This window comes from Amblyomma mixtum, chromosome 1, assembly GCF_055824585.1.
Source record: "Amblyomma mixtum isolate Tamu chromosome 1, ASM5582458v1, whole genome shotgun sequence".
In the NCBI taxonomy this organism is placed as follows: domain Eukaryota; kingdom Metazoa; phylum Arthropoda; class Arachnida; order Ixodida; family Ixodidae; genus Amblyomma; species Amblyomma mixtum.
The window spans coordinates 319,340,265-319,363,507 of NC_143012.1; the positions used below are offsets into that span (position 1 = coordinate 319,340,265).

A 23,243-nucleotide genomic window follows, 5' to 3' on the forward strand; every position below is an offset into this window, starting at 1 on the left:
GGGGGACGGACCCATTTGCACCATACATGTTTTGGACTTCTTTCGGAGTTGGCAGGGCTTTCTTATGTAAAATTTCTCTCCTAAGGAAGCAGGGCGGTGGCGTGGGGGGAGGTGGGGGCTATAAATTTGTCCTGAGTTAAAATCATCGGCTGGTATGTGTCTGCCGCTTCTCACAAGCGCATTCTGGAGTACAAGAAACGCAGCCTTAGACACGCGGTGCTACATTGCCCTGTTGTGGCGTCGACGATCTCGCGACATTCTTCGAAAGGACCACCCACATCTACGCACAATGTAGCAACGTCCCTACGCGGTCAAGCTAATTAATCACGGTGATTTAATTATACGAACCGCTCAGTGAGCAATGTGTTACGTACTCCGCATCCATGCGTGCACAGCCGCGCGCTTTCAGCCGCTGTCCGTGCCGCCACCACAGCCTCCGCGGCAACAGCAGCAGCAGCGGGAGCAGCGTCGGCGGCGGCGGCGCCAGCGAGAGTGGTGGCGGAGCCCAGGTGAGAACAGGCGCGTCTTCTTCTTCCTGCAGGGAAGGGGGTGAGCGGAGAACTGGAACGACCCCCCCTCTTGCCCCGGTCGAAAGGGAAAGCGGTTAAACGGCGCGGATGGCTCCGTCGCCCAGTCAGTCTGGTCGGCAGACGTCAACGGGATGGCCATGTGGTGCGAACGACTCGTCCTGCTCGTGGTCTCGCTGCTCCTTGCCGGCTCCTGCGCCGGACAGTGGGCCGTCGTCAAGGGCTACCGCGTCGTCATGAAGGCGGATATCGTCCGAGGTAGGCACGCTGTCGCGCTTCTACTCCCTCCCCCCTCTGCCGCGGCCCCACCTGGACGGGGGCCGCTCGACAACCCCGGGCCCCGTGAGCTCGCTGCTGAAGGCCCGGCGTCCGCTGCCACGCGGGGCAGCTCGCCGCTCTTCGCAGCCGTGTCCGTTCGCCGTGCCGGTCTCTCCGGGAAACCGTACTTTCGTGAAGCGGCGCTCAAGAGAGACGTCGTTGGCAGTTGTGCGCGCTTGGAATATGTGTTTTCTCTTTCCTGGACATGGCATGCCGTGTGCAATGTCGTTGCGTGTTTTACACAGCTGAAGGAAGGGCAGAAGGCGGAAGCAGGCAATGGCCTCGCTTATCCTTGTCAATAGTTTCAAGTGCACTGAGTCTGCAGTTTAGCAAAAAACCCATTTCGAAAGAAGAATGCCTCGCCTCCAATGTGCATATCTATGTGAGTAACAGGTTAGAATACTTTAACCTGACGTAGCATGCGATGGCAATAGGCACAACTTAGCGTAACTCGCGAGAGCGCCTTCCGTCTAGGTATGATTTCTCGAGAACGGCGTTCGAATTCGAGCACTAGCGAAGGCTAGCGCATGCGTCAGTGATCAGACAGTCAAGCAAGGATCGCCTTAGCAGCAGGACGACTCTTACGCGTTTGTAACTGTATCCTGTCTCAAACACTATTGCTGCTGGGATGTGGAAAGAAGGAAAGCGAAATGTAACCAACTCACGCAGCCAGTAAGAAGAGAAAAATGGCAGCATTAAAAATCAACAAGAACGCCGGAAGCCGCATAAGCAACTTTGCATTCCCGTATCTGCTCTATGCCCTTCCTCGTTGGCATCCATCATGATCGATTATCGCTCGTGGGAACAGCCTGGGTGTTCTGGAACGTGCGCTGTGTTAAGGCTCCTATGCACTCGGTGCGCGACCCTGCACGAATGCTTTGTGTGCTGTATAAAGCTCCTGCAGGATGCGCGGTGCGATGATATCGCACGTGCGGAGGCAAGTCACGGAGTTCGTCATTGCACTTTCAGGGCAATCACGGTAGCGATCGGAGAGGTATTCAGCTACTCGTCTGCCCTCGTTTTTAGATGCAACCCGATGATGACAGAGTTGCGCGAACCTATACGGCGAGATCATATAATGCGATTGTTTTAAGAACCACTTTCATTCAGTTCAGCTATTACAGGCACGATCAGTTGCGGTGAGGAAGTCAGTGGGTACCTGTTCCCGCTCCACACTATGACCACTCGAACAAACTTAGCGCACGGCTTTCTTCATTTTTCTTCTTTTATTTCGCGGTTTTTTTTTTTCATCCCTCCGCTCACCATCTGCTGAAAGAGCGCTCTGAAAAGTGAACTAAACAAAGAAGAGGTCTTCCTGTTTCTGAACTCACTTGCTGGCGAAGTGACCTAAGCTTGCATATATGTTTCCTCTACTTGCGGAGGAGACCGCTAAGCGGTCAAGCAAGTTCGTTACGTTCTTTCAGCTTGTGCCTCAGCGCTCGAACAGGGTTTGTTTTGTTTTAACTGACCAATTTCCGACTCGCAGAAACAGCTTCACAGGTACTAGTTCCCGCTTGCTCACTTTATAGCTGCAGGCTCAATTAAAAAGAAAAGTGCACTAATGTCTAAGCAGTCACTGAATCCTACTGGGCGGCTTGCTATCGTCACCAAGGGGAAATACCGTTTTGCACAATATTTTACGAAACCCATCGCGGTTCCTGGCAGAGAAGCGAACGCTTGTCCTCACCCCATTTATGCCTTTAATGTTGTTGTTGTTGCCTCAAAAACGATGGCACATACCCAATGCACAGATACCACTTAGTCTTCTTTGTGTTTCTGCTTGCGGGACCGCCTGTATAAGAACACAACAGCGGAAAAATGACTGTCTCAAAAATGAACGAAATACTGCTGTTCCTAAATTTCACAGAGTAAACATTGAACGTTGTGGACGTTGTGATAAGATCAACTGAACAACATTAAGTTCGTTTTGTCTGAAGAGGGGTTGAGGAAATAATAGCATACGAGACTTTAAAGAAGCCTCTTTCATTTAAGTCTCTTTTTATTAAGCAATGATTAATGCTTATATCTTATTTTTTGTATGTTGTACGGCTAAGCACTGTTACTTATGAGGCACGCAGTAGTGAAAAGCTCCGGATTAATTTTAACCATTCGAGGCCTTTTGACGCACACAAAGCGCAGCTTGTTGCCATTTTTGCATTTCGTCCTTTTGAAATCTGGGAGATGCGGCTGGGATCGTATTGGCGTATCCGTACTCAGCAGACCAACTCCCATAGCCAGCGAGCACTTGCGCTGTTTTTTTAAAATTTTTCCGTTGCTTGAATAATCAGGATCACGACCGGCAAGTTTATTTGTTTTTCACCTTTTTAGTCAAAACTGAGGAATCGCTAACGAAAGCTTGAGCAAAGCTGAAAATTTAGGTCTCCCTTTTTAACAGCGACGATAATGTCATAATTAGCTGTTACCAGGGTTTATTACATTAAAACAACTCAATTACCCAAGAGCTATATGTAAGCGCATATAAAAGTACTGCCGCGAGAAATGGTGTCAGAACTTTTGCTTCTGTCCAGAAAAGCACTAATGCGTTCTTGGTGCGAGCACACCGGTCAACAGGTGACCACTCCTGACCAGACGGACCCATCAGTTTTAGACAGAGGTTGCTAAAAGTAACGTTGGAACCCGACCTCTCAACTTTGACATCCCTAAAAAAAAAAAAAAAGGACAATGTGGCTGGTTAATATTTGCTTTCTGGCCGCCGCGGTGGCCCAGTGGTTATTGTGCTCGGCTGCTGACCCGAAAGACGCGGGTTCAATCCCGGCCGCGGAGGTCGAATTTCTATGGAGGCGAAATTCTAGAGGCCCGTGTACTGTGCGATGTCAGTGCACGTTAAAGCACCCCAGGTGGTCGAAATTTCCGGAGCCCTCCACTACGACGTCTCTCATGGCCTGAGTCGCTTTGGGACGCTAAACCCCGTAAACCAATATTTGCGTTCTTTTTTCACGAAACTACCGTGAAACACAAAAGCAATAGTGAGCAATACAAAGCAATACAAAAGCAATATTGAAAAACACAGCAATAGTGAGTTCTGCGTTGCCCTGTGCGTCCCAAAACCCGGAATCGCTTATAAATGCGGGTCACCACTTTTAACAAACACGGGTTATTATTTTATTTTTACAAGCAAGCGAGAGCCACTGTGTACACAGTATGTTTACTAAGTCTGCTTGGTTCATTTGTTCAGTGTTCGTAGCCTCAAGAGAACAAGGGTGTGTCATCAATGAACGACAGAAGATCGAAATTAAAAGAGGGGGGGGGGGGGGGGGGGGGCATTAGGCGTGTCTCCATTGATGATGTCTTGACCAATACACTGAAGGCTATGATTATAAGGATTTTGTTGCTTGTTTTCTGAGGTCGAAAATCAAGCAGTCTGCTTTAACGCGTACACATTGACTTTTATGTGCATTCATTTGCTTCTTTTTTCTAAAGTGCGTTGTGTTTTACGCAGCTTATACTTTTCCGCGAGAGGCCGTTTAGGCAAAGTTCAACTGACGCTTTTTCAAACATTGCTTCATGGCATCAGTTGATGAAAGGGGTGTGTATGTGTGTCATTCGAATCTAATGACACACATCTGCTTGGTAGCAGTCACTGAATTTTTTTTTCTTCTTTTTGCGAAGTTGTGTGGGAGCAAAGAAAACGTTCATGAAAAAGCATTAAATATTTCGTAAGGTCCTCAGACTACAGTCGGTCTTTTTAAATTAAATTATAAAATGAGCTTTCAGTCCAGCCAAGCGAAGGAAGCTTCTTTCATTGTAACCGAAAACTATTTGCAATGGATTAGAAGTGTTCTTTTAATGCATTGCATATACTACAGTTTGGCTCAAGCTTCTTTCACGTTTACCAAAAACTATTTGCAATGCATTAGAAGTGTTGGCCAATTTTAGCTCACTGAAGGGAGCATCTCCAACTACTTTTCTTATTATCCCTGCACTGCGCAAAGTGTCGTCGCTCTCGTCCTTACAAATTTCCGAGCCTCAACAACAAAGGAGCCACTTCAATGATCGAATACATTTCCGCTCGGCACAAAAATTACCTCCGCATCAAACTCCTCCCCTCCAAGCATCTATGTTTGCGATGTCACGTGGTTACTGTGATTACTGATCCTGAAACTCTTATCTCATTCATAATACGCTTTTTTCGCGTTCATATACATCTCATATGCCTTCATCCTGAGGAAAGCGGCTTCATCTCGTTTTGCGCATCGTAAATGTGGACGAGAAAGGCCTAACTTCACCATATACAGAGCTCTATTTGTCTATTGTACAAAGACGATAACGCACAACGCGACAATTAAACGTGAAAAAAAAACTCGTAAAAATTGTGCTCGCGGCCTTCTCACGAATGCAGCAGTCATAACAGGCGCCCGTGTTTGTTCGTACAGAAGAAAAAAAATTAACGCCCGAGAGAAGCAAGGGCGGGGGTTGTTGTCCAAGAAAAGTTTAGCAGACCCCCCACCCCGCGCCCCAATAAAAACAAAGAAAAAAAAACGTGAGTGCCGCACAAAGGTCCAGTCAGATAACGTAATAAACGTGAGGAAACAGACGCCTCCCGTAACTACCAGCAGTGTTCCCTTCTAATCTCTAACTAAACCAACTTATGAAAGAAGAGCCGCCGAGGCTCGAGTTTAACTCTCATCGAATCGGCGAGAAGGCGGCACGCTTCTGATTCCATTATTGATAACCAGCATTCAATGATGATTGCTTCCCTGTTCGCGACCGATAGCATCGCGGCAAAGGTGTGGGGTGCTGTGGTCACCGCTAACGGTCCGCAAGTGGCGACATGTGAACAGCCACTACTTAGAGCAAGGGTGACCGGTGTAGATAGTCGCGCGGACGGATTAGGCTTGGCTCAGAGCCGGCAGTCGTGGAGCTATTGCTGCTACCGCCGCTGCTACTTCCAAAACATCGCGGAAATGCAAGGACGAGAAGCCATGTGCCTTTCCCGCCTCTAACGAAAGCGTAGCGGTCAACGCCCTCCCCGGCTTCCCTTCGGTGCCGAGCTCTGTGCGAGTGGCACCCGACGCCGCCAATTCCGCCGCAAAGCACCGCTTCATCCATGCATGCAGGCAAGCATCACCGCATGCTCTCAGCTGCCCGCGATTATCCGCGAATCCAAACCACGCGTCCGAGAAGGGAGCTAAGAAAAAAAAAATAAAGAAGCAGCTGGGTCTCCAGGTTAGGCCGTGCGTGAAAGCAGATATCCCCCTCTTTCCTGGCGCTCTTGTTTTCCACCTCCTCGTCGGTTTTCGTGATACACGCACCCCCCGTTGCATCCCCGACGTGTCCTTCACCTTAGCCGCCAGTAACGCAGCTTTTTGCGTTTCACGAACTCTTCTCCGCTTCCTTCGTGCATTTTCGTGCTCCGCCGTTCGTGCATTCTACTCACGTGCTTGGGGCTGATATTCGCCGGCGAGAGCAAAAACAAACAAACAAAAAGAAAGAAAGAAAATGTGGTGCATGCAGCAGGAAGAGAGGAGAGGAGGTTGAAAGAGAGGCAGGAACAACGCGAATACGTACGAGCCAGATCTTTCTGCTCGGGGGCAATGTCGAGAATTGTAACAGGAAGGTGTGTTCGTGTGTGCGTGTGTGAGCGTTCCCCGGCTCTCGACTCTTATAGGAAGCGGTAGACGCGGAATTTCGCCCGGCGAACTTGAAAAAGAAAAGAAAATACGCGCGGCCGGGAAGAGCGGCCAGCCAGCGTCTCGTAAGGAAGCCCCGCGGGGCTGGCTGCATGCGGCACGCGCCGCGGTTCCTAAACTGTGAGCGCTCTCGAGCGCCCGGCAACCGCACTTTCGTATGCGTTCGGGACAGTTCTCGTTTTTTTTTTTTTTCCATTTCCTCTTCCCTTCTTCTCTCTATCTGGCCTGCCAGCGGAAAGTAGACGCTTGAGTTGGCACCGCATGCCGTCTAGACACTAATTGCCGTAGCGCCGACACACTGTAAAACTCCACTTGAGGTGAGCAGAACCGGGCAGGATGGCGCGTTTAATGAAATAGTTTATACACTCGATATGTTGCAGCCAAGCCAGTGATCTTCTTGCCTTTGTGCTCGTGGCATGGCAGCCACAACTTCTAGAACTGCGTCGCCGCCCGCCAGGAAGAACTTAAGCGTGAAAGTCAGCCTGCGTATGGAATGCACACTCAGCCCTAATCGCACCGTAGCGATCCCGGTACCAGTTGGGAGACATTCAGCAAAGCTGGCACAGGCAACATTACAACACTGAACATTTTCATATCCCATGGGCAAAAGGTCGTATTTTCGAAACTTTATTTGTGACGCTAAGTGTGCCGCACGGCATAAAACGTGATGTTAGTGACGAACCGTATAATACGTTACAAAAAAGCATGAAGTACGGTTGCGTGTAAAAGGTCACATAAGCTTCGGGCGTGAATTCTTTTCGTTAACCACAAGTGCAAATTGGAGTCATTGTTTGAGGACAGGCCTGCCCCTCTGGGCATGTCCATGTTCCTGGGCATATGTCCACAGTAGGTAGTGGACATTGGTGTCGGAAACGGGTGCTTCGCAGTGAGGGCATTTTTTTCGGCGCAGGAGTCTTGTCACTTTGCCACTGGTTGCGAACTGCAGGCGTAAAGGCCACTCCGACCCGCAGCCGCCTCAGAGAGACCTCCTCCACCCGTGATAGGTTGGGGGGAAGGGGGTAGGTACACGGGGGAATAAGAGCACGTGTACGCTGCCTGAGGGAGGCTGAAGATGTTAGATGTGTCAGTCATATAGACATTGCACGAGGTACAGGCAGTACCTGCGCAAGCATCGGTTTTGCAAGCTGACCGTCGCTGAAAATCAAATCGGTCACTATGCACAAAAAAAGAAATCTCACCTTGTTTACAGGCAACATTTCAAGAACCTGAAAAAGAAACTTACATCTTAACGCGTTCGACCCTAAACGTTCCTTTCGTTTTTACCGAAACAGTTCGCAAACTGCGCAAACACTGCACGCAGCGCACAAAGCGTATGCGCTTTGCCCTGCTATAAATAACGAGCGAGCGGCGCGCCGCACCGCTGTGAGCGGCGAAGAAAAAAAAGGGTTGCATACATAGCTGTATAAGCGGGCGGCAGAAAGACATGACTACCCGCCCAACTGGCCAGGTGTCATCCCGCCGCCGGAGTCGCCATGCACACGCGCGCACCTGCCTCTTCCTACATATTCCCCGAATAGCCGCTGCTCTCAAATTACGCGGCGTGCGGCGCGGAAGAAGAAACACGACTCGCATTTTGGCGCGCGCGACGCGAAGACAAGAGTAAAACAATGGTCACGACGCCGCCGCCGAGGACGGGGTATATATCCGCTGCTGATGCAACGGGCGGCCGAACAAGCACCGTCCATCCGGGTCGGCCGTGTGCGCTCTAATCCCGTAGCGGCCGCCAGGAAACAAAGCGGGTCATCCCAGAGGTCGCATCGTCACGAGTCCTGTCGCCGCGCGGATTCGTTCGCACATCATGCCTAGCTGGGGTACCGAACAATCTTCTCTGGCAGGCCCCTTAACCGTACCTCCTTTCGCTCGACCGCCCTCGCCACCAGCGCGTGCTGCTCGATATTCCCACCAGGCCGCGAGGACGACGTGTTTATCAGCTGTAGTATGTACGTGGCGAGCCGTTATGCGGGCCTTGCGTCACGTTCGGATCGTTCGGGGTCCCGGGACGGAACCGCACTGCAAGACGCTTCGTAAGCTCTCACGCCTCTGACCTTATAGTTCAGCGGAGGTCTCGGAGTCGCGTAGACAACGGTGCAGAGTAAACGCGAAAAGTGTACGGCCTAGCGTCGAGTGCGCCACCCTTCTACTTCGGGAAAGGAACCGGCTGTGTATATTCCAACCGCTGTGCTTACTCCTAACCCCTAAGCGCTGTGTATACTCCTAACCCCTAAGCGTACCCTAACAGCAGGGAACAGCTGTACCTCCTCCAGATCCAACAACGGATAACCGTCTTCAGCACAGCTGCTTTGAAAGATGCGCGCAAGAATGTGCTAATCTAGCTGAGAACGGTCAAGCAAGTTTTCAGGTTTTCTTTAATGCTTGATTTTCAGCAGCAACACACGCTCCGTTTTCTGCTCACCATTCTTCTTCGCCTATCCATTTGGATGGTGCCGCTAGAAAGAGGGTGCGAGCGTCGTTATAGTTGGATGTCAGCCGCAGAAATAGGCACCGATTCTACATTCGTGGCTCTTGAGCATCCTTTTGACTTCCTGCACACGTCCCAGTTGCGTCCCTGCGTTCCTGAATTAGCTCTAACTGCTGAGATTATACATGGAAGTTTGTACAGTGATGCTGCTGACCAATTCGTTTTTTTTTTCTTTTATTGTACGACTCAAAGAGGTTTTGGCTCTTGACTGCATCACTTGACAAGAAATATCCGTATGTTGTTACTATGCCTGAAAAAAGAAAAAAAAATGTCCGCAGTGCCTTTTCTTCACTGTTTCTACTACTGGTAGTTGCGACTTCTTTTGTAATGATTAACAGTTAAATAAGCAGTGATACTGGCCATTGGCCGTATGCTGTATCGGAGGCGGTGCTGCCCAATGGCAAGAAAACAAGACAATGAATAGTGAAAATAACAGTTAGAAAATTACGGGCCCTGGCCAGCTACTCTGGCGAGGACTGTGCTTTCTGAACCTCTGTAAAGATTAAGCTTCAAGTTTTCTCTAAACCGAAGAGATTTCACAAAATTTAAAAAAGAGCAGACATTTTGTCAAGATGCTGTTAACATAGGCGGCGTAACCTTGTGTGTAAGGCTGCGTCATTGAAAGACAAGAAAAACAGCCAATTTTTATCTTCTTCCCTCCACAACCCATGAGCCAGAGACTCCACCAGAGGCCAACAACAACAACTCGCGCTCCAATGGAAGTGGCGATTGTGCCCATAGCTGGGTGTAAAGATATTCATACGCACTAAAGTGGCCCACATTTACCTTATTTACGTCCGCAAACCTAAAAAAAAAATAAACACAATCGTTTTGCCTCTTATCGTCGCTAGTTCACTGTCGCACAGTGCGACGCACTTCAGTGATGAGTTCCTTTGGAAATAAATTTAGAAAGGCACGGTGAGGTTTATGCGCTGAAATTGCGAGGCTATGCGGTTTCATCCTGCTTAGTCTTCAGGCCATAAATATTGCGGCGCTGGAGGTCCAAGCTTGGCTTGGGGACCGTTGCAATGTCACCAGGGACATAAGATGCTCACGACCCACACGTTAGAGTCACAGCCGCAGCCGACAAAAAGGCCAAAAACGGTTTAAAATGATCGCCTTTCCGAGCCTTTAGGCTTCGGCAGAACCCTGGTTAAGCAGGCAGGAAGTCTTCGACATTTAACTTTCCGTCACCCATGACATCACGGAGGCACCGCTCGCCTCATCCAATTACCGCAAACCTGTAATTAGAGGAACGCTCTTTGCCCGTTCTGCGGCCGTCCAGCGCGAATGAAGATTTGCGTCCGTTGCCTGACAGGGGACAACGCCCTTAGCCTGCATGTATGTACACTGCTCGCGGCACTCAATCACTTTGGGACAGAATTAACTGGCTTGTTCGAGCGTGCTCAAGACATGTCTTTGAGGAAGATGTCGAGGATTAGCTCTGCAGCACTTCGCTTTATCCGCTGCAACTTTTTCGCAACAGGCGAACAAGGTTACGTTGTTAAACGGCGAGTGCAAGCGGCTGCCCGCAGGTACTGCAAAAGTATTGCAGAACTGATAGGCGCAAGCAAGTGGGAGGTTCGTTAAAACAGAATTAGCGCACATTCTATCAACGGTGCAACAAGTATAACGTCTGCACTGTTCCCTGAGAAAAAAAAATGAAATTAAAGAAGGGCTTGAGGATTGCAGAAGCGTACAACGAGCCGCTGGACAAGAATAACTGTAGTCGCAACGGGAAGTGTGAGTTATAGTGTTATGAAATATTATACCAGCGGTTAAAAGCAGGTCAGAGAGAAGGAGACGGGGGACCCTGTTTGGTAGGACACTGCAGGTTGACAAGAATTAAATGTGAAGGTTTTATGATGATGCACACTGACCGATATATACTGACCGATAGAATGCACACTAGGATAGGATGCACACTGACCGATAGAATAGGATATTTAGGCCTGTTCATACTCGACACATGTAACGCTCGTTAGCTTAGGAACTTTCGACGGATCGAGAATGAACTGGACGAAAGTCTCACCCATCGCAGCACAGCTCGCCAGCCGATGGCGTTGTGATGTACACGCGTCGTGCCTGAAAATGTTTTCTCTAGGAAGGACGTGAAATATGCGGTCACTACATTGAGATAACATAACCTTTAATAAGAATTGTACTGAAGCTGTCGCGTTGAGGGTGGCTAGATGCGGGAAGAAACAAAGGCGCCAGTTTCTCCTGAAGCACTCGCATTCGCCGACAGCCTCTAAGAATTCTGTAAGGCGTATGAAATTCTAGACAGGACAGCGGCTATTTGCATTGAGTTTATTTTTATTCAGTTTCGGCAAACCCCAAAGGAGATAAAGGACACTATCACACGTAGTTAGCTGTGAATTTCTCCCGATTTTCTAGGCCGTAAAAAGCCTTAATTAGAAGTCCACATACCAGCGTGCTAGATCCTAAACAGTTTATGTAGGGCCACTTATAAGGCGTTTCTGCAGCTCCGAATCCCTTAAGGGTGAAGAAGACTGTCGTCCTGACCACTCCGGAGCTTTGGAGTGTCACTGGTGCGTAAGCTAGCTCTCTCCCTTATAAAAATGGTTTATATACAGTCTATAGACTTCTTATAGACTTCATTGCCATCATATATAGCTATTTCTTTTTGTCTATTCATAGTTTATACACTGTCTATAGACAAAATTCTACTAAAAGAGTATGGCCATAAATCTATACATTGTCTATAAACTGTCAATAGGATATGTATTGCCTATCGACTGCTCTGTAGGGTTTGTCTATAGTGTATAGACTTCATAGACAGAAGTCTATGGACAGTCTATAGACTGTCCAAAGAAATTTTTGTAAGGGATGGCCCGGCTACCTTTGCGCAAGGCTGCACATCTTCGGGGATATGCAGAGTCCGTAAGACAAGCGTACAAGAGACAAGCGGTGAATGTAGTGACAGCAAGGACATTCACGCCTCTCTGGAAGCACCGACGAATTCCACTCGGCAGGTGCTGTCGCAGCGCCCAGCGTGCGTCGACACCCGATGACAGGTTACTTCAGAGCCCATTAGCGCGGAAAACGATGGCGATGACAGATTTCAAGGCTGGTCCCCGGCGTATACACGCGCGTGAAAACAAACCGCGGAGGGCTCGCGTATCACCCGCCGAGAGACAAAGAATAAAGAGAAACGGCAAATAATCGCGACGTCGAAAAACACTTGTCAAGCGTCGATGGCGCAGATCAGTCAACTCACCGACTGCAGGCGTTGCAAGTGGGTCGCGAAGCGACGCCGATGTCAGGCTGGACACGAGCTGGGAGTTCTCTCCGTTACGTAACAACGAAACCCCTCACACTTGACACGCCAGGAATCCGGCGCATTGGCTCTGCAGCTGGGTTGCATTGCAGGGAAATCTTCCTCTCGCACATAACGCGCACTGTAATTAACAATTTAGGTTGCACAGCGGTTACCGATCAAACGAAAAAAAAAGGTGACAGAAAAGGAGGAAATGGGGTGCGAAAGTTACGCCTAATTTTCGGTGGATAACGCTCTTTGCTCCTGGCTCTCGCAATTGCTGAAAAAATGGAACAGATCGCGTTAGGTAGCGTGGCTAAGCTCTCTCTGTCGTCCTGGTTTCGCTTGCATTGGACGAGCAAGGTGCAAGGCCAACCGCCAAGGCGTGGCACTGGTCGATGGGCTCGCACGATTAGTAGTGATTGTGGAATTCGATCCGCTGTCCGCATGGCCGCCAATCAATAGATACGCAAGCAACCATGATCGTGCATTAAGACGCGCACTCTAGAATAATAAAAAAAAAGAAAAATGTGATGTGCTCTCTGATTGCACAAGGCACTCTATACCCCTTCGTTAAGCTCATGTGATGCTTAAGAATGCGCAGACGAAACTATTAATTATATTCTATCTACATAATTGTGCTGCCACCTTTGGGAATTTATGAAGCTATAGGAGGCACAAATTGTCCGATCAGTGGCTTTGTTTTATATTCGGCCACCCTTTCTCCTTTGTCTTTTTCTCTTTACACATATAGTCGTCCCTCCATCCCGTCAGCATTCTCCTCGCATTAATACCTGCATTATTTGATCCATTCATGAAAAAAAAAATAAAACAGTCGCAACTGTTGCAGGTGATTGTTTTTCCGAATCTGCCTCCCTTTCTAAAGGTACGTATGACTGTCGTCTCTGCTATACATATATTAACGGAACGTGAACCCACCTGTTAGTGTCAGCTGTTTCCCAGTACATCTTGCGGCACTGATGAAACCGCAACATTCCATGCAAGTGAAGTGCGTGTGAGCTTTCAAGCAACCATCATATACCAACTAGAAATAATGTGTATTATCTAAATTCAGCACCCCAGACACCAGAAAAACGTGTCCGTCGTCTTTTACTTCGTCTTGTATTTTGGTTCTTTTCCGCAGACTGGAAGGGGAAGGGAAAGAAGGTATAGGCAGCGAACCTCTTACAACAGCAGCAGAACCCGGCGACCTTTCTCCAGGAAAAGTTACGAATACTATTACTTTACAGAACGTAAGAGAACGTCGTTTGGCGCAAAACAAGTTTGCGCTTAAAAGCGTCTCACTCCTTCCCTGCGCATGCGAGCCCGCCTAGGCGCGCGTCCGCCCGACGCTGGGTCGCAGTTTCCGCTTCCCATTTATAAAACGACGACGAGGAAGCGTCCACTGCTTCCGAGCCGATCACCGCCTGCTTTTATCTCACGTGTTCCTCTACAAGCGAGCAATTTTTTTGTTGATTTTTTTCTTTACTCGGCTTGTTTTGGCACGAATCGTGTTCGTGGAATAAGAGCGACCCGCGGTGTAGAAACATAAAGCTGTCCGCAACACCGACCGGACAGTCACTGGGCTCCCGACGAGGAAATCGGCGCCGTCCGGAAATACCCGCAACGTAGAGCATTGTTTATGATATGCGATCAACAGAGCAACAGTTACGCAAGAAAATGTCAATAGACGTGCGCGACAGTGTGACAGTAACGGAAGTTAGGATAATCCTCACTATGCAAGAAAGGGTTACCGGAGTGACATAAGTCCTTTGCGTTGTTGGATGTGTTGCGTGCGCCTGAATGCGTGGTAAGATCAACTCCGTTCGAAATGGAGTTTGTTAACCTTTACAATTTCTATTTGCTATCAGCCTTTCCCTCGTATGTATAAGCCCAGATTTAAAAAAAAAGTTACGCGTCAAGTGCAGGAACATCACAATTTTACGATGTTTAAAGGAGAGCTGTACCAGGTGGGCGATAAAATAAAGAAGCTCAAGAGGCAGGCTATATTAGGAGCGCAGCTTAGCAAGGAACTAATCGAATATGCACCGCTCCTTGCTGGTTTCGTGCGGCGACAGGTGAAAACCGTCCGCTACGTTGCAGGCTAGTCGCGAACTAAAATCGCGAATGAGTGCAAACGAGAAAATGGTGACTGCGTAATATTTTTTTCTCGCTAAAACGAAGTGCTCTATTATCGCATTACGTAGACAGTTTAGTACATATGGTCCACGGCTTGCATTACCAGAGCGCTAAACTGTTACTTGTCTACTCGGCAGACAAACGGACAGTGCGGAGATTTGCTTGCAGTACACAAATATGAAATGGATAAGTAGGGGTCTCAGCTTGATCCCTAACATATACTGCTCACGTCATCGAAATGCAAGAAACGGTCTGGAGATTCCATCCTTATCTGTTATTCTATCCGTCTACATTAAAACTGATACAAACACAGCTATGCTGCCGGACTCTCATGCGTGCTTCGCTAAATTTTTACCCAGTGGAGAAGCATGGTGCAATACAAGACAGACACTTTGTAGCGCAGTTCTACCTCTCTTTTCGCCCGGCTAGTTTTTGTGCAACTGTCGCCCAACACTTGTTCAACAATCTTTAACATGTAGCAAGTGGTGCCTGAATGAATCTGTGCATGTCTAAACACTCGCCAAGAAGTAGAACTTGTCAGAGCTTTAAGAAGCTGCCGCAGGTTACGTACAAGTGAGCAGCGTTAGATTATAAAAGGACCATGATACGCCGTGATAGCCCCGAGCAAACCATGACAGGCAGTCCGGCTCCGCCGCTCGTTCGGGACGGAACTGGAGCGAACGGCCCGCTGTGGCAGCCGATGTCCAAGGCGTCTGTACAGTGAGGGTGACCTGACGTGCCCCAGCTTTGTGAGCAGACCAGACCAGCGGCGATGATGGCTCGGGTCGCCAATTAACCCTCTTATCGACGAGACATGGCAAATGCCGACAAATATTCTCGGCACCGGTCCACAAACACACCCTCCCATCCCTCTCCCCTGACTTTCCCGTCACGCCATACCCTCCCTCTCCTCCAGCCTTCTACTGAGGACTGGAAGCCTTCAAGACGGTGCTCAGTCATTCCGCGTAAGCAGGGTTTGCTTTTGTCAGTCGCCGTCGTTCAGAAGAAAGCTACAATTCTTCCCACCGCATCGATGTGTCTTCGCGTTGTTTACCTCGGTAGTAGCGTACGCGACCTCTCAGCGTTAGCCATTAATCGCTGCTCCAGTGACCGAGTGCCCAGCTACGAACTGTTCTTGCTTGCACGGTCCGGAAGGCGTCATCTTCGTTAATGGATGGCCCGTTTATCCCTTCCCGTCTCTCGAGTCCGATGGCAGATGGATGGTAATTATGAGCCGGTTCCCGGCCATCCACAAGCAAGGACTCGCATCGAGTTCTCTGTAGCGCTGCTGTGGCACAAAGAGTCCCTTTTGAAAAGGCATGAAAACGAGTAAACACGACTTCTTCATTTGTGTTCGGACCACTGAATCGAAGTTCCGCATTGTTCGATGAGCTGTGCGCTTTGCGGCCCGTGTGCTCCCCTTTAATTACAGAATCGCACAAAGGAACACGCATAAGAAGCAAGGAGTTCGCGCGCTCTTCTCTCGCTACGAGAGAAAAAAAAGATGAATAAGATGTGATTAACGGTTGCTCTGCTTGCGCTCTGCACCAGCCTGGCAGCTACCGTCCAGAGAAGAAAGAAAATGAGGCAGTTGGCTTCTCCATCATGGCGTGAAACCAGTTCCTCTCTGACGGGTTCTTAACACTGCCTTGCAAGCACCAGGAAGCCTCGAAGCGATCTGTGACGTCAGTACATCACTGTGAGCATTAAGTTATTGTCAGACTACGTAATCATCCACTCGTCGAAGTAGATGTTTACAAAGTCTATAAACCCCTGAAATTTACTCTGTCCCAGCTTGCAGAAAATGTCGAAAATAAAAATATAAGAAAAGAAGTGCTTCGTAATGCATTCTTTGTAATGATTGTATGAAAAACTGCATGTCCCATCTTATGCACTGCCTGTTTCAAGACTGCGTTCAATAAAGACCATAATGACTCGAATCAAGTTCTCTAATGGCTCGAAAGGTATGTTCTACTTTTCGTACACACAGAGGCTGCACGTCGCTCACACAGGAACACGTTGTGCACACGGCGTTGCACGTACAGGCTGCAACAGTCCGCATGGTAAAGCACTGACTGTTCTGGACTGCAAGTGTGCTGTGCCTTCACCGGAGGAGAAACAAACCACATTTAGTGCTTCTTCGCATTAACATACTGCGATAGCACATGTGCCCACCACGGGATGCACGAACTCCACACGGGCACTGCACGATACCATACGCCGAGTTCGATACACTGCAACAGCCGCTGCAAACAAGCACGGTGGGCCACATCAAACCGAGACCGGTTGGGAGCATCATTTGCACACGCAAGGCGCGTGGTATACAGCGCCGATGCGCCGCCGACTCTCTGGCGCGCGCATCACCGAGCTGTCGGGCGGTTCGCAGTGCATCCACGTCCCAACGAGGGCACGGAGGCTGGGTTCAAGGACGAACGTCGGCGCCGGCAGCGACAGAAGTAGAGGATCTTGCAACAATAAAGCCAGCAGCCAGCAGTGCTTCTCGTCTCAGAAGGAAATGGCCTGAACTCTCCTTTTAAGACCATGGAGGAAGGAACGCAGGCGACCGGGCAAGCCGGGAGCTACCTCGGGCATCTCATCCGGAGTCGGTGGGTCCGTCGCCGGCTGTTTTTACCTTTCTTAACCCCCTCGGCGAGTCGAAATTGAGAGGAGAAAGCGGGGAAGGAAAGAGAAGCTATTTGAACGCTCGAGTGAGGGGAAGGAGGAGGAGGAAACGCAGTGGCCTCGTAAAAGAGAGCAGATTGGAGACGACAACGCGAAGCGAAGACCGACGCTGTTCCACCGCCGACCCCACCGCCCGCTGCCGACAGCGTCGCGTGCGTATACGCCCGATACACAGAGCGAGTGCGTGGTCGGGAACGAAAGCGAAACAAGCAGCGCCACGATGGAGTCGAGGGAAAAAAAGAACCAGGCGAAAAGGACGTGCATGTCGCTCACGTTTCGTCGTTCACGAACCCGAAATGATGAAGGAGAAAAAGTGCGCGAAGTAAAGAATAAAAAAGAGCAAGAAATGAAAGGGGAAGGCGTGGGAGAGAGTCAGAACAGGTTCAACTGTGAGTGTTGCAGTCTTCCATGTGCCCGGCTGCAGAGCATTATGTGAGGCTATATGCGTTGTGCGAACGCACTGCTCTGGGCACGGCGGCCGCGTGGAAACTGTGCCTAATTTAGAATCTTTCTCTCTGCCCCGCTGTTTGTTGGTATAGAGTGTCCCGAGTCTTTTGTCTACGCCAGGCGCCAGAAAGCAAAACTCGCGTAAGTTTACGAGCAGCTACCTGAGAACCTGTGACTTGTCGCTTGTGGCACACTGTTGTTTCTTGAGCCAGTAGGCCGGACACGTGCCAGCCATGCAAGTGTTAACTGACACAGCTCAAAAAGTGGGTGTGTGCCACTGCTCTGGTGACGTCAAGTTTCGATATCTTTTTAGCAAAAGACGAGCGCCCGTTCAGTCATGTGTGTTCTTGTGTCCATCCGTAAAAAGTAGCAAGAAATATCTTCTTACCGCAGCTCTAGAGTATGTGAGTTAGAAATATCAAGTCAGAGTTTGTTTATGGCACTTCTCACTAGCAAATAGATTGGCCATCAAAGAAGCAGAGAGCTGTTGTTTGTTCTTTCTCGCGTTCTCTTAAAAATTATACGGAGGAAAAGAAGTAATAGATGCAAATAATTGAGCACCGAGTGAAAAGAGAGAGAAATTAAGAGAGGAAGAAAGAGACTGTGCCAGCCTGTGAGTTTATTACGCCGCTTTGAGCTCAGAATGTCACCTTGACAATTACAGAAAGGAGCTCGAGGTAGAGGTGAATTAGCTGCGTCTTTTTGCTGGGCACGATGTCATTTGCTGTCAGGATAGATGGCGAATAACCACTTGAACTATCTGGCAATGAAAATAAAGGGTTTTTTAGTTCCTTCATCCCCACTAACATTTTCCACCATTTCTTCAGTTACCTGTGATTTTGATACCAAATTACAGCTGCAGCGACTGTTTGGGCGAGTTGTATGGCATTAATTTTAATTGAGAGGACATAGTAGTAGCGCTAAAACACAAGGACGACAGGGTAGAGAAAGACAACACAGGCGCTGCCTTAAATTAATTTTAAAGGACCAGCGTCCAACGACGCGCACAAAGAGAGAAGGACACACATAGTCATTTAAAATAGAATTATTCGTATTTCGGCAGCTTCCATTTTTTTTCCTTTCGGCACCACTCGCAAAAACAAATCCCGCGCAAATACATTTCAAAGAGTCACGAATCAACGGGCTTTGGCCGTCTAATGTTTCCGTCGCAATCGCCGCCGTTGTTGTCATTCACACCGACAAGACGTTTCACTGTCGCGGGAACTTGCTTAGCTTTCTGCACTAAAGTTTATGGTGTCCCACAACGTTCCAGTGCTGAGGCAGTGAACTCGTAATGACGCATTCTTCTCCGAAATGTAGCGAGCGCGTCGAAAGCAAAGAGCCGCACGGCGCTTCCGTAATCGTCAGCGCCGCTACACCCCCGTCTTAATAGCCTTACCTCACTCACATTTCGCTCGCAGCGCTAGGCCCGAAGTGGTCTTTTTTTCCCGTCTCTCTCGTATCAGTGGCCGGTCTCCTTTTGCGACGAAGCAGCGTCCGTCCCAGAACGAGCCTCCCGCCAGAAGCGGTGCCCAGTTTTAGCGCCTCGTCGCTGCCCGAGATATGGGCGCACAATGGAAAGCGTCTTTCTCTGGCTCCTGAGAAGAGAGAGATAGGTGGCAATTAAGAAGGGAGAGTGCTTGATACGGGAGTTAGAAAGAATAATTAACAAGCTCTACGCTGTTAACCTAAGAGCAACAAGAAAAGGAAGCGTTCTTGTGAAAGTTATTTTTGTGCACAATGCGCATGGCTGCATGCAACAATAGCCGTGTGATACGGCGGCGTCCGCCGCCACGACAAAGCGCTCAAGATGCACACTTGTAACTTCGCAAACCATTATTGTACCCCAGGAGAGAACGTGTTACTTGTTGGTGCTGGTTTTCTAGCCGGCTTCCATACGCTCGGTCATCTTGCGGGCGTACTGTTCTGTCACATCTTTAACGCTCTCTCAGTTAGTTTTTCTTTGTTAGCACATTGTCGTTTCTTTTTTTTTTTTTTAGAAAGATAAACTACAATAGCAGCTATAAAAGGCGCCTTTTTCAACTGGAGGTGCTATATGCTTCTTGCTCATAGTCTTCGTTGTGTCTCCAAGGCTTTCTAATTCCGACTCGACGACAGGATGTGCAAGCACTTTTTTTTTTTTTTCGCAGTGCGATGGTTGCAGTGAGCGTAGGCCACTACGATGGGAAGAAAATAGTAGGGTTGTTCTCGACTACAGCGCGCACACATGCCGCTGCAACTGTCAAACACCGTCCGTCGGGCCTTCGACATCCAGGAATACGCAGCTTTAGATGCAGGTATTGGCAGTATTGAAGGCTGATGGTCAAGGCACACGTACAAGATCTTATTCTCAGTGTATCAACCCCTAGGGCATCAGCTAATGACACCTAAGCAAATAACACTTTGCAGTCTCCTGAATTGCTAGCACTTGCGAAAATCCGTGCCAATTGTTTTCACCGTGCAGTCTGTAGCGATTTGAAGGTTGTCCTTGTGGGCTAATCCTCTCGGATTAAACTCCTCTAACGCTGTTAACTTTCGCAAGTAGGCTGAAAGGAATACGTGATCTTAGCTAGAACACTGGTTCTTTGTACCTTGCAGCCTCATTTTCATTGGAGACTCAGCAACCATTACAGCATGAAAAAAATATAATTCCTGTTTCACTCAAACGGTTTCGATAATTTGCAAATCGCATTAGACTGCACGTCTATTCTGTTCGGTGGAGCAGTATATGAGCCGAGTAGCGCTAAGACGTCACAAATTCCCGGAAGCCTCTCAACTCCATCATCCCTTGGAAACAACCGCCTGTATACAGAACAGCATCAGGTTAATCGTGTCAAATGGGTCCGCTGTGTATATTGCTCCAGCCAGCTAGCCATACCGCATGGGAACGAACACGTACATCTCAGCAAAAACCCCCAAAAAACCGCACTGCGTAAACCGTGGGATTTTTTAGATTTCAGGCTGATACTGGGCGTCTTCCTGCGAGATTCGTTACCATGCCAGAACCACGTAAACTATACATATATTTATAAAAGTAAAAATTGCGGACTTTTGGGGCTATCTATAGATGCGGACTACAAAGCCTTTTCTTTTCAACGTAATCCAATATAGCATGAATGTACCGGTTGTGGAAAATCCAGTAGAAAAGATTTTTTTTAGCCAGGACTGAGTTTTTTGTTCGGTCTAGAGAGCGGATGCAGACTGCACACTTAAAATTACGGTACCTAAAAACCATTTCTCGCCTAAACAGCCAAGTCGTCACAAGGAGGCAAAGACGTAGCTCTACGACATATCGCGCTATCTCGCGTAGAAGGAAGCTACGCTTGGGGTCAAGGTGGTTCCGTATCTCACAATCGATTCCTCCGCCCCGACCCTCCCTGCACACGAGCGGGCCCCCACATGTCTCACTTTCTTCCTACTGTGTCTACTGCGAAAGCAGCACGTGCCCGATACAGCGTAGAGCGAAACTTCAAGTGCATGTGAATGACTGCAGTGCAAGCAGCGTGCGCGACTCCACCTCAGCGTCTGATAGAGGAAAAAAGAGCGCGATCTTACGTGCAAATACACTCGCTTAGTACGAACAGCTGAAAGCGATAGACAATGGCAGAAAGCCTCGTGTGCAACCTCTAACGCCTTTTTCTTTTTGTATGTTAGTTTATCAGGAAACTAAAAACCAAGATACCCTTTCGCCTGCTCTGAGGGAAACGCGGAGTCGCTTTCAAAATATGGGCGATAAGCGGGAATAAGGGCGTGACAGGGCCTCAGGCGCGAAACCGAGACGTGCGAGTTCTTTCTTTGTATTTATATGCATGCAGCGATTAGAATACTAGGCTGAGCGTGAATTTGCGTGTGTCTGTCGCACTTCTTGGGCAAGTGCTCCTGGTGTTGCCGCCCCACACGCGGTCACGCGATTTGCTGCCGCGTGGCTAGAGATGCCAAATTGTCCGCTCATTTTACTACGGCAGCCAGAAAGTGCGCTCTAGACGAGATATAGTATGCGAACTGCGCCTGGCGTCGGGCTTCAAAGCGCTTCCTAGTATCGGCAGGAGAAAAAGAAACTTGCTGCTATGGCGTCACGCCGTGTGAAGTCATTGGTCCCATTACAAGCGAAGAAACGCGTCAGAACAGACTGACGCAACGATCAGGATAGATGGGGAGGTGGCAGTCCTGAATACTAGCGGTACTAAAATTAACAACAGCGCTGAACCAGTACTAGCGTTTAATAAAAAATGCTCGAATGGAATCGGACGCAACGATGAGAAAGAAGACAGCGAAAAAAAAGGAGCGCAAAATCTGAGATTTTTAGCCTCTATGTGCACTTTCGAATTGTACGACGTTAGATGCATGAGGGGCTTCCTTCCACTCTGGAGTTGTGCCTAGCAAGTGATGAGCATGACACGCATATAGGCCTCGGCAATGTAGGCCTTAAAGTTCTGAGGGGGAGGAAGATAAATCTATCCCTATCGCTTTCCCTCGGAGAGACTGAAGGTGCGAGAGCGATAGGTGTGTTTTCCTCACGAGATTACCGCGAAAAAAAAATCGTCATTACGGACTTCCGTCGTTGACGCCTAACACACAGTTTGCATGCAATGCTTACCTTCGAAGTGTATTTAGATCCTAAAAAGAGAAAATTATAGTTCTTATGCTCTCTATCGCATTTACCATGACTTCTCTTCCGAGCTGCGTCATCCAGCGTTTGTGGACGTGGGCAGTTCATGACAACTTAAAGCGATAAATGTCTTTTGACCGCAGCCTGAACCTAGTGTCACGTGGATTCTGCTTCTGCAACTTTCGTGCTTGACAAACTCGTAAACTCGTTTGCAGCAGCGTATAGCGAAACAAAATAATCAGAACAAAATCAGTCGCTTTGTTCCTGTGCTGTCCTTCGACAGAAGCAGTAGTCCTCTGACACATCATGCATACCTCGGCATTCGTTGCGGGCTGTCGCAACATCGCGAGCAACGAATAAACCGCATAAGAGGAAAGCCGACTCCTAATACGATCGACAGCCTTAAAAAGGCGATTCCCGCAATGAAACCGTCATGCGCTGTCAAAGGCACGCAAGAAGCGACGAGGCGAAAACGACAGAAACGTGACTCGGGCGTGCGGGTCAAGTGCTACCGCAGAGCGATCGCATTTACCGCACGAGAGAAAGAGAGAGTGCTAGATGACTGAAGCGAAGAGGTGAGGGACCGCGGTAGTAGATTCTGGGCCGACCACGGAAAGCGCGGACCTCACTCCTTGAGAGCAGCTCATTAGCGGCTTCGATTTGTCTGAGAAAAGAACAAGAACCGAAAAGGAAAAACTAATTGGCACTTGTCCTTCCCAGGCAGGCACACTGACCGTGCTAATTTTTTTTTCGCCTTCACGCCTCGCCGGATTACGACACAAATGAGCTTAGAGCCGATTGATCCCAGTCACGATTATCTGCTCGTCGTGCATGAAAAATTACCGACGGACGATCCTGCGCTCCATCGTTGCTGCTTTTTTGGTGCGTTTTAGCTGTAGCGCCATCAACCCCCGGAGCTTTTCTCACCTCCTTCGCGCATGCGCAAATCGGGCCAGTTTCGTCCGCAGTGCTCCCACCATCGCTGACAAATAGCCTACACTAAATGGTCTGCCTGCGCTTGGCTTCATTTTCACTTGGTGTGAGTAACTGCTTTCCGGCACCTTTCCTTATCGTTCACGCTGGTGTTTTG

General features: G+C 48.9%; 1 protein-coding gene across 1 annotated transcript in view; it reads left to right on the forward strand.

Moving 5' to 3' along the window:
* The first annotated feature begins 661 nt into the window (after positions 1–661).
* The window catches only part of LOC149372632 (uncharacterized), a 100,166-nt gene continuing 77,584 nt past the window's right edge, over positions 662–23,243 (forward strand). The window contains exon 1 of the mRNA XM_089586790.1: positions 662–785. Within this exon, the coding sequence (XP_089442916.1) occupies positions 662–785 (124 nt within the window). The remainder of the gene's footprint in view (positions 786–23,243) is intronic.